The sequence below is a fragment of the Hypomesus nipponensis genome, chromosome 14 (assembly GCF_054491055.1).
Source record: "Hypomesus nipponensis isolate SF chromosome 14, ASM5449105v1, whole genome shotgun sequence".
Taxonomy (NCBI): Eukaryota; Metazoa; Chordata; class Actinopteri; order Osmeriformes; family Osmeridae; genus Hypomesus; species Hypomesus nipponensis.
In genome coordinates, this window is record NC_140374.1 from 23,074,922 (window position 1) to 23,088,499 (window position 13,578).

Sequence of the window (13,578 nt, forward strand, 5' to 3'; positions counted from 1 at the left end):
TGCCACTTGCACTTGGTGGAACCTCAAACTGCGCTTTCATTTCTCAAATATACCGTGCGTCATAGCAAAACTAAGACAGCGTGTGTAACTGCTTTCAATAATGCATAAAACGTATTAGTTAAATAAATCGAATAAATAAACACATTTGGAAAATGGAAATGAAATATTTATTATCCCACTTTAATGACAGAAAAATCGAATTCCTCGCCATCATACAAAACTCCCTAACCCCCCCCCCCCCCCCCCCCCTCCCTCTCAGGCACCATTATGTACAACTGCAGGCTCCAACAAAGGGAGCCTGAACATGTTCTCACAGTGGGATCACAAAGGCCTGCTCTCTCCCTCAGGACACATATGAACACCAGGCCACATCTCAGATGACCACTATTCCCCAGATACAGCCCTACTTTCAGATAGACCCACATACAGAGATGTGGCTCTGTCTAAATGTAGCACATGGCCCAGTAGAGTATGATCTGAGCCAAAAACCAGGAGATGAAAAAAAAAAAAAAAAAACTCATTTTTTCTTCTTCTCGTCTTTCTTAGATGACAAATCACCCTTCTCTTTATCCTTCTCCTCTTTCTCTTTCTCTTTCTTCTCCTCCTTCTCCTTCTTCTCCTTCTTGCTCTCTTCCTTCTCCTGACCCTCCTTCCTCTCTGCATCCCTGTTGGAGATCTTGTTGTTGATGAGGTTGTGGAGGGCCACCACAGAGCGGATCAGGGAAGCAAGGTAGACCACCAGCATCTGGTCGTTGGTCTTCAGGTAAAAGGCTTTGGTGAACTCCTACAGACAACACAGCATGTGGGAGTCAGCAGGGTTATTGGTTCAAAACCACAATGTCAAAATGTCTCTGTCTCCTGTCCCTTACCAGCAGGTTGACATCAGGAAGCAGGTTGAAGACATCCTGCAGCTGGTAGATGATGTGATGGTTGATGGGCAGCTTGCCTGCCACCACCCTCTCCAGATAGGCTCTGATGTCCAGCAGCTTACAGTGCAGACCCTTAAGACCATGCACCTGGTTGGTGATGCGCTGGGACAGAGTGCCCACTGTCGTGTCCTTGATGTCTCTGAGGAGAAGCAGGAAGAGCAGAGCAGAGGTCAGGAAGGGCCAGAACACAACTACAGTCACACAGAGTCCAACTCAGTCAGTGTGTGTGTGTGTCTGGGGCGTGGGGTGCAGTTGAGAGGTCATACATACCTGAGCAGGTGCTCAACCCCCACTTCCTCTGCCTCTTCTGCACCTATCTCACTGGTCACATGTTCAAACGTCTTAGAAGTGGGTGTGCCATCCTGAGAGAACAAAACAATAAGTGTTGGATGTAAACAGCAATCATTTCTTTATTCACACCTACATACAAATGTAGGTGTAACATTTAAAACACTGGTGGGGTCTGAACTACAGGATTAGAGGGGTGAGGCTGGGGCTCTTCCACCTACATCATGTATCTCCTCCACAGAGAAGTACGCCTCGGTAGGCAGGCCCAGGTCCTTGGGCTTTACATCGATGATGACCAACACCTAACAGGGTAGGAAGGACAACATCATGATTCATGAAACCATCTTGATGGACCAGATTAGGTTCCCACACCTTGTTCAACATCAAATGTCATGCTTTTTTTATTTACACTTCCAAGGTTCATGTCCCGTTATCAAAAACTTTGAATCCCTTATTTTACCTTTCTATATTTCATAAATGTTTAAGGACCATAGGCCAGAAGAATCACTCACTGAGTTGGTGCAGTACTGCTTGATAAGTTCGTTTATGGCAATGTCATTCTTGTGTAGTTTTGGACCTGTATGGTACCAGCCCACGATCCGTTCTCTTGCTGCAGAAAGAGTCAGGGAGAATGTTAGAATCTAGACTAGCCAGAGAGGACACCACAAGCCGTTCTCCAACGTTCTCTTGTTTTTCTGGGAGTTTTTCCTTGTCTTCCTTGAGGGTTTAGGTTGGTTGAGGGGCAGTTCTATGGGCGTATGTGCAGCCCTCTGTGACATGCTTGCGTGTAAAAAGGGCTATACAAATACATTTGATTTGATTTGATCCAACCTATAATGCTGAATGGATGAGGGTATCCACTCACCATTGACTTTCTTAAACATCCCATACATGTTCTCCAGATAGTCATGATCCAGGAACCACACCGAATCGTCCTTGTCATCTTCATCAAATGGTACTGAAGGCAATAACGATAACGTCATTCTGGTTGTCATCCTTAACTTTGCAGGACAGTTAGTCTATGGAATTGACATCCGTCCCCCAAATAATTTTAAACGTGAAATTGGAGAAGAACTCACCTGCAAAGCTGTTTGAAACATCAAGAACTTTCTTGTGCCAGGAACCGAGAAGGACGCCCACAACTCGTTTTTGGTTACCCACCTTTCCTATTCTGTAAAACGATTACAGTAATAATACTTAATCTTGCTATTTTAAGTTATTTCAGTTTACTAGCTTTACCAATTTTGCTATTGGTGCCAGTTACCGTTAGCTAGCTAGTTAGCAGAAGAGCTAAGATTGGGCAAAATGAGCTAAAAAAGATTGGTTTCTGACTCAGCAGTTAGCTACTCAGCTAGCTAGCTTTACTTGTTTTAGCAGAGTAGCTAGACAACTTGGTTAGGCCTGCACTGTTTGCAACGTAAAATTGTTTAACAAAAGGTACGATCTAATGAAGCAAAATAAACAGACTTAAACTGTGTACCTGTTAAAATGATCCACCACGCTAAGCAACACCAATGGGTGAACAACCACATTTTCTACTGCTATCTCCGGCATTTTAAATGCTACGATGACACCAGACGCAACAACGGTCAGAACTACTTCCTGTCAAATTAAAGCAGCTACTTCCGTTTCCCCTGGCAACAGCAGCGCAATACTGCCCGAGTCAGACCGACAAAATTTACAGCTGGCTTTCTAACTGCAAATATGGTAAAATGACTCAACATTTTGAATCACTTTTAGCTGGGTACTCACAAGACTGGGTCACTGATTGCAAGTATATGTAAAACAGGTTAGCATGTCAATACGAGGAACATAGGAAATGTAAATGCATGGTAGCTGCTACTGTAGAGCTAGTCTACCTGTACCGTAGCTAAACTGCAGTACACTCACTGTACACTGTGTTTCTTTTTTGTATCAGCAACAAATATGTATTGGATGATGTGCCGTGGATGAGATTCTGTGAAGATATAATAACATTGAGTCATCTGGATAATAGTGTTTCTCTCACAATTAATTTTGCAGGCAGAAGTTGAAGAGACACTGAAAAGAATCCAAACCCACAAAGGCGTAATTGGAACCATTGTTGTCAATGCGGAAGGTGAGAAAAAAACAAGATTAATTGTTAGCGGACAGTACGAGTTACACACTACATATTCTTATCGCAAACAAAAATGATAGTAAGGCTACTTAGATGTAATGCTAATGTCCTATTGTCGGGGACACGCACAGTGTCATGTTAACATTATTTGTTGACGCTGTCTTTCCCAGGTATCCCAATCAGAACCACGTTAGATAACTCCACCACAGTCCAGTACGCGGGGCTTCTACACCAGCTCACTGTGAAAGCCAGGAGCACTGTTCGAGACATCGACCCACAAAACGACCTCACTTTCTTACGCGTCCGTTCCAAGAAGCATGAGATCATGGTGGCACCCGGTAAGTGAAGCTCTAATTATCCTATATAGTTTACATGATGCAAACTATGGAAATCAAGAATTATTGAATTCATATGACCAATTTAATTGCATCAGACCATGCAGTTTATAGGTCTATTCAACCCATTGTTTAGTGAACGTTGTAGCCTAATGGTATCTAATGTTCTCTTCTGCCCCATCAGACAAGGAGTACTTGTTGATAGTCATTCAGAACCCTAGTGAATAGCTTCCTCGTGACTCCCAGGCCCAGGGCGTCAACACTAAGCTACATCCAGCCACAATGTGTGCCGTGTACCAGGCCCAATACTGCTGTCTACTCTGTAACCATCCTTAATTTTGTAGTAATGTTGCCTTGTATTAGATAGTTCCTGTCCTCCCCCATCTCAATGTGACTGACAATTCATCCTTTTATGAAATAAAAATTAAAATGCCGTAGCCATGTGTTTTATGTGACAGATTTCTTACACCATAAAGATTATAGTAATTATTGTGTGGTATTGGAGCCAATTAAAGCCAACATTCAATCTTAACAGTTGGTGACAAATTCCTGTTTGTCGATATGAAAAGTCCTTACATACCTACCTCATAGCCATTTCAATGAACACACAATCAGCAGATTGTGATGTTTTTGCTTGACTTTGTACAGAATTTGAGAATTTGGCGCTTCATCTTTGGGAACTTCATGACGGTAATTTCCAACTTGGCCAGTAGAGGTCACTCTCAGTCTGGCACAGCTGCCTTGGACATTCAAGCATTCACTTAAATAAAGAAAGGATGGTATATTTTTCCCATTTATTTAATCTATCAATAAATTACAGAAATAATTGTATTAAATAGATCATTAGTATTGTATACTGCACATTTAATAAATAGATAACTTAAAAATGTTAAAAAATCTAACATCACGTCTTGTCACCCTTTAGCCCACATCACTAGTGAATTTTGAACTTAACCAAAAACCTCTATTGAAAAAAGTCCAAATACATTTACTGTACATTTGAATATCTTTACCCATTTTAGTTTGACCAGTCCCAAATCAATCAAAAGATGTCCATGGTATGGCTTTTGAATACAATGTAAAGGAAATAAATAATATAAACAGAAAGGTCTATTACTGACTAACAAACAATGGCAACATGATTTTTAGTGAATTCAGTCTCGTCACTTCACTCCAACCACTGATCCCTGTAGCTGAGTACTAATCTGCATCTTAACCACTGCAAGGTGCTGGGTTCTGATTCCTCCGCCCGTAGGAGTAGGGTCTGGGCGGGCAGGAGTCACCTGGATGATGGGGGGTCACCTGGATGATGGGGGGTCACCTAGATGTATGCCCGTTGGCTTGCCTCCTGCCCCAGTGCATGTTGGGAAGGGTCAGACAGTTCCTGAAGTGCTGGAGCTGAGCCTGAAGCCTCCCCCTCTCCTCCCCCACTCTCTGCTGCTGGCCAATCAGCTCCTAGGAAATGACGGCAGTGGGGTTAACCCAGAAGTCCCTAGAGAGTTGGACGGATGGTGCCCCAGATGGGCAGAGAGACAGGCAGGGGAACTTACCCCCATGGTGAGAGAGAGCTGCTGGGCCGTCCTGCCCAGGGCCACCTGCTCAGCCTCCAGCCTCCGGCACTGACTGATGAGGACCTGCCTCTCCACACTGTGCTCTGGGAGACAGGAAACGTGGCGGTCACTTAGGATCACAGGTCAACTACATGAATTATCCACAAGTTTAGGGCTCTGGTGAAAGGACAGGTTCTCTCACCATCCATGTACTCGTGATAGGCTTCAAAGATGGCTTCAATACCCTGCCATCTTCCAGATTCCTCCTCCTCCTCCTCCTCTGAAAGGTCATTCTGCCCCCCTGTTGTTTGCTTATGAAGGGTTGGGGTGTTTGACTGAAGGCTGTTTGTGTGTGTATGGTGGGCAAGCACATGGCTGTTTGTGTGTGGGTGTTGGCTGTGCATGTTGCCATTGGTGTGTGTGTGGTACTTGCGTGAGTGGCCATTGGTGTGTGAGTAGTTGGTGTGTGTGTGGCTGTTGGTGTGTGATGGAGGGGGACTGACAGGCTCCAACTTCAGATTTGGCTTAGGTAGGGAGGAGAGTCCTGAGGAGGGAGGAGAGAGAGAGAGAGAGAGAGATCAGTCTCAGGTGGTCTATTTTTATCTAACCCTTCCAGAGAGAGTGGGGCAGAATCCCCCCCTGAGCGTTCTTCTGTTTGAGTGCAGCTCACCTCTGCTACTGAGCTGTTGAAAGTGTTGAGCGAAGACCTCCGGAGGGAATCTTTCCCAGGATCCACCGTGCCACTTCTGCCCACATTCAGCCCTCTTAAGCTGGGCAGGGGAGTCAACAGTGTCCTGCAGACCCTGGAGCGTCTTAGCTGGAGGACCCTTGGCCAACCCGGTGTCTTCAGTACGGGGGGCTAGGGGGGGGGATGTCGAGATGAGGGGATCTTCACAGAGAACTTGGGGACGTAGGGTGGAGGGGAAGGAGGGAGGGGTGAGGCACCTCTTCTTTGTTTTGGGGAGATGTGGGAGAGATGGAGGCCGCTGAGGAACTTCTTCTTGTCCTCCAGCTCAGGACAGCGGTCCATCTCCTGCGGGGTGTGGGGCGTGGTGAGGGGGGGTGGGGGGACCAGGGGGCGGGCTCGAGGGGAGGGGCTGCGCTCTTTTAGCATCTTCCTCCTCTTCCTCCTCTGCTGGTGAAGAAGTTGGTTTCGATGAGCCTGGGTGGTCAGGCCACACCCACGCAGGAAATCCACCTTCTACACACACAGGAAGGGGCGGGGATTAAGTAATCAGATAGGAAGACAATGTTCTTGTAGAGGGATTGTGTGTACCTAGGCGTGACTGAGGTAAGTGTATATGTGCATTTAGTTTATGTTTGTTTTAGCATGTGCATAAAGCATGAGACTTGTGTGTTAGTGCATATGGGTTAGTAGCGTGTGTGTGGGGGGGATGTTTACCTCAGAGGAAGTGTCCAGTTTGAGGGGAGGCTGCTCTGACACCCTCCTCAGGTGGGCCTTGACGTCTTCCTCGTCTTCCTCGTCTTCCTCGTCACATGAGTAATCCAGGTCGTAGTAGTAACCTGGCAACAAGATAAGACAAGGAACATGAAGGTCTCCTCGTCCATCTGGAATATTAACATTAGAGGATATATCCCCTCTACCTAACCCTATATATCCCCTCTAACCCTAACCCCTCTAACCCTAACCCCTCTTCTCACCTGCTTCACTGGCCTCTCTCTTCCTCCTCTCTCGGAGGTCCATTGTGCTGATCAGCCGGCAGGGCTGTTTCAGGGCCTCATCACCCACCAGCTCTGCGTCCTGGAGCTCTCTGGGAGGCGAGGGGGAGGTGGCTGGGCAGCGCACCCCCAGATGAGAGCAGGCTCTGGGGGACAGGGGCAATCTCCAGGGCCTATGAGGGCAGAGACCCTCCAAGGATCCGTCCTGGTGCTGGGCTGTGCTCCAGGCAGACGGCTGCAGACTGCCCCTCCCCAGGACTCCTTCAGCTCTGGTCAGGCCCGGAGGGGGGGGGTTGGGGGGGGTGAACTTACAACGGGAGTCGGGGAGGGTCTCTGTCAGGGAGGCAGGGCTCCAGAGGGTGGGGGGAGGGGCATGGAGACCAGGGGGTTTGGGGGAGAGAAGTGGGGGCGGGGCTCCCAGACTGGGGTGTGCCTCCCCAGACCTGGGAGGAAGAGATGTCTTAGTGAATTGGTAAAAGACCAAACGCAAAAAGGGCATATACCTGTACTGTTTATCAAAAGCCTTTTGTTTCTGGACATTCATGCTTGTGAGTGACATTCTTTCAGCTTTAGTCATCTTTGGTAAAAAAAAAAAGGATGAGAATTGGAAAAAATAAGTATACAGCCCATGCTGTGACATGTCTGCATTTGTGTTTTGGTATTTATGGTATAGACTCTTATGGTATAGACTCTTATGGTATAGACTTTTATGGTATAGACTCTCATGGTATAGACTCTCATGGTATAGACTCTCGTGGTATAGACTCTCCTGGTATAGACTCTCCTGGTATAGACTCTTCTGGTATAGACTCTTATGGTATAGACTCTCATGGTATAGACTCTCCTGGTATAGACTCTTCTGGTATAGACTCTTCTGGTATAGACTTTTATGGTATAGACTCTCATGGTATAGACTCTCATGGTATAGACTGTCGTGGTATAGACTCTCCTGGTATAGACTCTCCTGGTATAGACTCTTATGGTATAGACTCTTATGGTATAGACTCTTCTGGTATAGACTCTCATGGTATAGACTCTTATGGTATAGACTCTTCTGGTATAGACTCTCATGGTATAGACTCTTATGGTATAGTCTCTTATGGTACGTACTATAGTTAAGTATAAATAAATGGCACAAACATGTTGGGGTATATTGCTAGTTGTAGTTTGTATTCTTTGTATAATGACTGATTGGGAAAAGATGATGGAGATCTATCTCTGATTTTCTGTTTCATCTAACTATGATTTAGTCTGGTACAATCACCTCTGTCTGTCTCTGCTTGGCTCCGCCCTCTTCCCAGGTGACCTTGGCTCTGGCCGTCCTTCCCTTTCCTCCTCAGGCCTACGTTGCCATGCCAACCACTGACCCTCCTTATTGGCTCCCCGAGACATCACACCAGCTGCCAGAATCCCAGGCACCCCTCCAGCCACAAGGCCCCTTCCCAGGTATGTTGGCACCAGGCTGTGCAGGAGCGGAGGCACACCCCCCCTGGAGGACTGGAGGGCTGGCCAGATGACTGGGGCCTCCACGACATCATCTAGAGTCACAACCATCAGATGCCAGTCAAACAATATCCAACACTCCATGTGGCTGTGCTTATGTGGGGCTATCTGTGGGGCTATGAGCCATTTACATGTGTGTGTGTAGGGAGGGCTGTATATGTATGTGTGTGTGTCCTTACCCAGTCTGGTAGGAGTCAGTCTCTTCTGTGGTGAAGTCCTCCGTGTCCACAGCTCCGCCCGATACGGTCTCTCTGCTGCTCTCTCCCCCTGCTGTCTCTCCACCTGTCTCTGCTTCTGACTGCCCCTCTCTCGCTCCCTCTCTCGCTCTCTGTCTCGCTCCCTCTCCCGCTCCCTGTCTCGCTCCCTCTCTCGCTCCCTCTCTCGCTCCCGCTCCCTCTCCCGCTCCCTCTCCCGCTCTCTGTCTCGCTCCTCATCCATCTCCCTCGCTCTCTCTCGCTCCCTCTCTTTCAAACGTTCGCACTCTCTCTCTCGCAGGCAAAACTCATCCTCCATCTGCATTCTGTGAAGGACAACACCAGAGATGGGTGATTGTACAAATACAATTCGCCAATTGACCATATGCACAAACAGTGACACGTATTTCCAGGGGGAAAAGGCCAGGTCTAGAACTTCAGGAGAAGTTAGAAACATGACCTTTAATAACCAGAACAGGTTGTTAACCCTTAACTATTGCTCTCTCAACCCTACACTCAGATTGTGCTCTCTCAACCCTACACTCAGACTGTGCTCTCTCAACCCTACACTCAGACTGTGCTCTCTCAACCCTACACTCAGACTGTGCTCTCTCAACCCTACACTCAGACTGTGCTCTCTCAACCCTACACTCAGACTGTGCTCTCTCAACCCTACACTCAGACTGTGCTCTCTCAACCCTACACTCAGACTGTGCTCTCTCAACCCTACACTCAGACTGTGTGGCGTCTCGCTTTTTTCCCATCGGCCGATAACAAGTCGCCCTCACAGAGATCAGATGTTTGTTACAAACTACATATCACTGTCATATAACCAATTAGCTGTCATTATGACAAATGTCAATGACAATACACTGTATATTCTTGTTCTATTTTTTGGTTGTTCACAATGTGTGCCTCTTGTTTTGGCTACCCGTAATGCTTTGGGGCAATCTTGTTGTTATGATCAGTGACCTATGCACTTTGTAAAGCTCTCTCTTGGAAGTCGCTTTGGATAAAAGCGTCTGCTAAATGAATGAATGTAAATTTAATTATTCACACTAAACCATAAACGCACTGCTGTGGCAGTCCACCTTTCATCTCGTATTTCATAGTCAAAGTTGACAACCCTAAGCCTGACACTAAAACAGCTAGTAGTAATGGCTACTTTTTAATTAAGTATATGTCAGAGCCCACACTTCTTTACTTTAAGTTAGGTGAAAAAGTGTAGTCAGTACTTCAACTTTTACCAGAGTCTTTTTAAACAATAGTATCTGTACTTCTACTTGAGTGAAGGATGTGTGGACTGTACCATCTCTGGACAGCATACACACAGGGGGACTGTACCATCTCTGGACAGCACACAGGTGGACTGTACCATCTCTAAATGTATGAAGGGGAGTCTGCATATAGCTACAAGGGGTGTGTGTAAACTGAAGGAGAGTGGGTGTTTGTAGATAGCACTGTAGGGTGTATGCTAAATATACCACACACTCAGCAAGATGTGCCCAACCTGCAGAGAGGAGTTTCCACATACATGAGAGAGAGGAGAGAGCAAAAGGTGTGTGGGGGGGTGTCTCTGTGTGCTGTTGTGTGTGTGCAGGAGAGTGTGTGTGAGGGGGTGTCTCTGTGTGCTGTTGTGTGTGTGCAGGAGAGTGTGTGTGGGGGGGTGTCTCTGTGTGCTGTTGTGTGTGTGCAGGAGAGTGTGTGTGAGGGGGTGGTGCATGTGGCATACTCTTTACATGTGTGTTTATGTGTGTGTGTGTGTGAGTGTGGGTGTGGGTGGGTGTAGCATACAAGTGTGTGCATTCAGATGTATCTTTACGAGATTTGTGCTTGTGTGTGTGTGTGTGCTTGTGTGTGTGTGTGTGCTTGTGTGTGTGTGTTACCTTCCAGCCAGTGGGTGGGGCCCCCCAGACAGGTGCACAGCCGAGGGGTGGATGGGGAGGGCTCCCCCTGGAGGCACATGGTAGAACTGTGACCGCAGTGCTGAAAGACACAAAGACTCCTCCATTCTAGAAAAGAGAGATATAACCAAAGGGAGAGGGTAGGGTCAGAATAGGCAGGGGGGGTTAGTACCTGTGTAGGGTGAGGGGGGGGGGTTAGTACCTGTGTAGGGTGAGGGGGGGGGTTAGTACCTGTGTAGGGTGAGGGGGGGGGTTAGTACCTGTGTAGGGTGAGGGGGGGGGTTAGTACCTGTGTAGGGTGAGGGGGGGTTAGTACCTGTGTAGGGTGGGGGGGGGTTAGTACCTGTGTAGGGTGAGGGGGGGGGTTAGTACCTGTGTAGGGTGAGGGGGGGTTAGTACCTGTGTAGGGTGAGGGGGGTTAGTACCTGTGTAGGGTGAGGGGGGTTAGTACCTGTGTAGGGTGAGGGGGGGGGTTAGTACCTGTGTAGGGTGAGGGGGGGTTAGTACCTGTGTAGGGTGAGGGGGGGGGGTTAGTACCTGTGTAGGGTGAGGGGGGGGGTTAGTACCTGTGTAGGGTGAGGGGGGGGGTTAGTACCTGTGTAGGGTGGGGGGGGTTAGTACCTGTGTAGGGTGAGGGGGGGGTTAGTACCTGTGTAGGGTGAGGGGGGGTTAGTACCTGTGTAGGGTGAGGGGGGGGGGTTAGTACCTGTGTAGGGTGAGGGGGGGGGTTAGTACCTGTGTAGGGTGAGGGGGGGGTTAGTACCTGTGTAGGGTGAGGGGGGGTTAGTACCTGTGTAGGGTGAGGGGGGGGGTTAGTACCTGTGTAGGGTGAGGGGGGTTAGTACCTGTGTAGGGTGGGGGGGGGGGTTAGTACCTGTGTAGGGTGGGGGGGGGGGGGTTATTACCTGTGTAGGGTGAGGGGGGGGGGGGGTTAGTACCTGTGTAGGGTGGGGGGGGGGGTTAGTACCTGTGTAGGGTGGGGGGGGGGGGTTAGTACCTGTGTAGGTGAGGGGGGGGGTTAGTACCTGTGTAGGGTGAGGGGGGTTAGTACCTGTGTAGGGTGGGGGGGGGGGTTAGTACCTGTGTAGGGTGGGGGGGGGGGGTTATTACCTGTGTAGGGTGAGGGGGGGGGGGGGTTAGTACCTGTGTAGGGTGGGGGGGGGGGTTAGTACCTGTGTAGGGTGGGGGGGGGGGTTAGTACCTGTGTAGGGTGAGGGGGGGGGTTAGTACCTGTGTAGGGTGGGGGGGGGGTTAGTACCTGTGTAGGGTGAGGGGGGGGGTTTCAGTACCTGTGTAGGGTGAGGGGGGGGGTTAGTACCTGTGTAGGGTGAGGGGGGGGGGGTTAGTACCTGTGTAGGGTGAGGGGGGGGGGGTTAGTATCTGTGTGTGTGGGGGGGGGGGTTAGTACCTGTGTAGGGTGAGGGGGGGGGGGTTAGTATCTGTGTGTGTGGGGGGGGGGGTTAGTACCTGTGTAGGGTGAGGGGGGGGGGTTAGTACCTGTGTAGGGGGGGTTAGTACCTGTGTAGGGTGAGGGGGGGGTTAGTATCTGTGTAGGGGGAGGGGGGGGGGGTTAGTACCTGTGTAGGGTGGGGGGGGTTAGTACCTGTGTAGGGTGAGGGGGGGGGGTTAGTATCTGTGTAGGGGGAGGGGGGGGGGTTAGTACCTGTGTAGGGTGGGGGGGGGGTTAGTACCTGTGTAGGGTGAGGGGGGGGTTAGTATCTGTGTAGGGGGAGGGGGGGGGTTAGTACCTGTGTAGGGTGAGGGGGGAGGGTAGGTAGGCAGGGGGGTAGAAGGCAGCTGCTGGGTGGAGGTGGTTTAGGGGGGCAAGCCGGAGGTCGTCTGTAGTGAATGGGTGGAGTCTTCTCAGGTATTCCTCTTCAACGGCCCCTAAGGACATCTGCCCAGGTGAGCTGGAGGAAGAGGACAGGGGGTTAGTGTGTGCGGGGGTGGGGGGTTGTGTGTGGTCTGAGAGGCAGAGTTCTAACCTTAGGTTCTGAAGATGGAGGTTCTGCATGAGAAAGCTGTGGGTAAAAGAGAGGGAGGGTGTCAGGGGGAGAGGGCTGGGGGAGCAGTCGCCTCGTGTTGGGTGGTGGTCTCAACGCGTAAACACTCTTGATGAAGCGGTAGGAAGCCAGACTGGACCTGGAACAGAGCCAGTGGGAGGGGGGGGCAGGGACATGTATTTAATAGTCTTACATTTCTCTCTTGGGAATGAAATTCCAATAAGCTTTCATTTTCTTTATACTTGTGGGTCTCTCTGCACGTTCTCTGGTCTGTTTAGATTTCTGGTTTCTCACATGTACGGAATTCAGTGTTTTACTGATGGATGTAGGAAGAAGGAAGAGAGGCAGAGAGACTGAGTCAGTGAGTGAGGAGGAGCCCTGTGAGAGGGAGGAGGAAGGGAGTGTACCTTGTCTGTCAGTCCTCCAGGGGGCACTGGTGGACTGGCAGAGGGAGACAGGGCCCACTGGGGGGGTCCTGGGGACGCTGTGGCCCTTGAGCTGACCCTGGAGGAGCCCCACACAGCCCCACAAGGGGCTACACACAGGGGGGCTGTGGCCCGGGGCTGGAGACGCGACTGAAGGGGATCCTGAAGGAGGAGATTGGAGAGACAGATGGAGTGTTTCTGTCAGAAAAACTATGATAAGTGTTAATTTGATAGGAAGTCAAAAGACTGTTTAGCAATACAACATCCATACACACATTCATACACACGTTCATACACACATTCATACACACATTCATACACACATTCATACACACATTCATACACACATTCATACACACAAAAACACTAATAGACACACACACAGACACAGTCCTGAGTGGGTGTGACAAAAAGGAGGAAAGAATAAAAGAGAGATATGTGGACATGGTGATATAGGGAGGGTAAAAGAGAGAACAGCTAATACTTCCTCATTAAAAGGAGATGTAAGGAGGCAGGAGGCAATGGAGAGAGGTCAGCACAGGTCAGCCCTCTCATTAAGACACTAGACGAGCCAGAAACACTCTAACACACGAGCCAGAAACACTCTAACACACGAGCCAGAAACACTCTAACACATAAAAGTGCACTAAGAGCTAAACCTCACGATGT

The 13,578-nt window shown here is 49.1% G+C and overlaps 3 protein-coding genes across 3 annotated transcripts; 1 reads left to right on the forward strand and 2 right to left on the reverse strand.

Moving 5' to 3' along the window:
• Positions 1–144: 144 nt before the first annotated feature.
• Positions 145–2,855, reverse strand: LOC146259244 (26S proteasome non-ATPase regulatory subunit 7-like). The gene is made up of 8 exons (XM_084672362.1): positions 2,698–2,855; positions 2,297–2,388; positions 2,083–2,175; positions 1,730–1,827; positions 1,439–1,519; positions 1,200–1,291; positions 870–1,068; positions 145–784 (listed from the first exon to the last, which is right to left on the reverse strand). Exons 1-8 carry the CDS (start codon positions 2,769–2,771, stop codon positions 518–520), a joined length of 996 nt encoding a protein of 331 aa, XP_084528488.1. The 5' UTR covers positions 2,772–2,855; the 3' UTR covers positions 145–517.
• On the forward strand, positions 2,816–4,104 carry dynlrb2 (dynein light chain roadblock-type 2). Its single transcript, XM_084672363.1, has 4 exons — positions 2,816–2,924; positions 3,240–3,315; positions 3,486–3,653; positions 3,835–4,104. Exons 1-4 carry the CDS (start codon positions 2,922–2,924, stop codon positions 3,876–3,878), a joined length of 291 nt encoding a protein of 96 aa, XP_084528489.1. The 5' UTR covers positions 2,816–2,921; the 3' UTR covers positions 3,879–4,104.
• A 10-nt stretch (positions 4,105–4,114) lies between these two features.
• Positions 4,115–12,378, reverse strand: LOC146259246 (genetic suppressor element 1-like). Its single transcript, XM_084672779.1, is given in 11 exon segments — positions 4,115–5,105; positions 5,201–5,304; positions 5,403–5,744; positions 5,871–6,068; positions 6,071–6,401; positions 6,603–6,724; positions 6,863–7,323; positions 8,145–8,418; positions 8,563–8,903; positions 10,464–10,589; positions 12,230–12,378. Coding segments are annotated over 11 exon segments (2,586 nt in total). The 3' UTR covers positions 4,115–4,967.
• Positions 12,379–13,578: the final 1,200 nt, after the last annotated feature.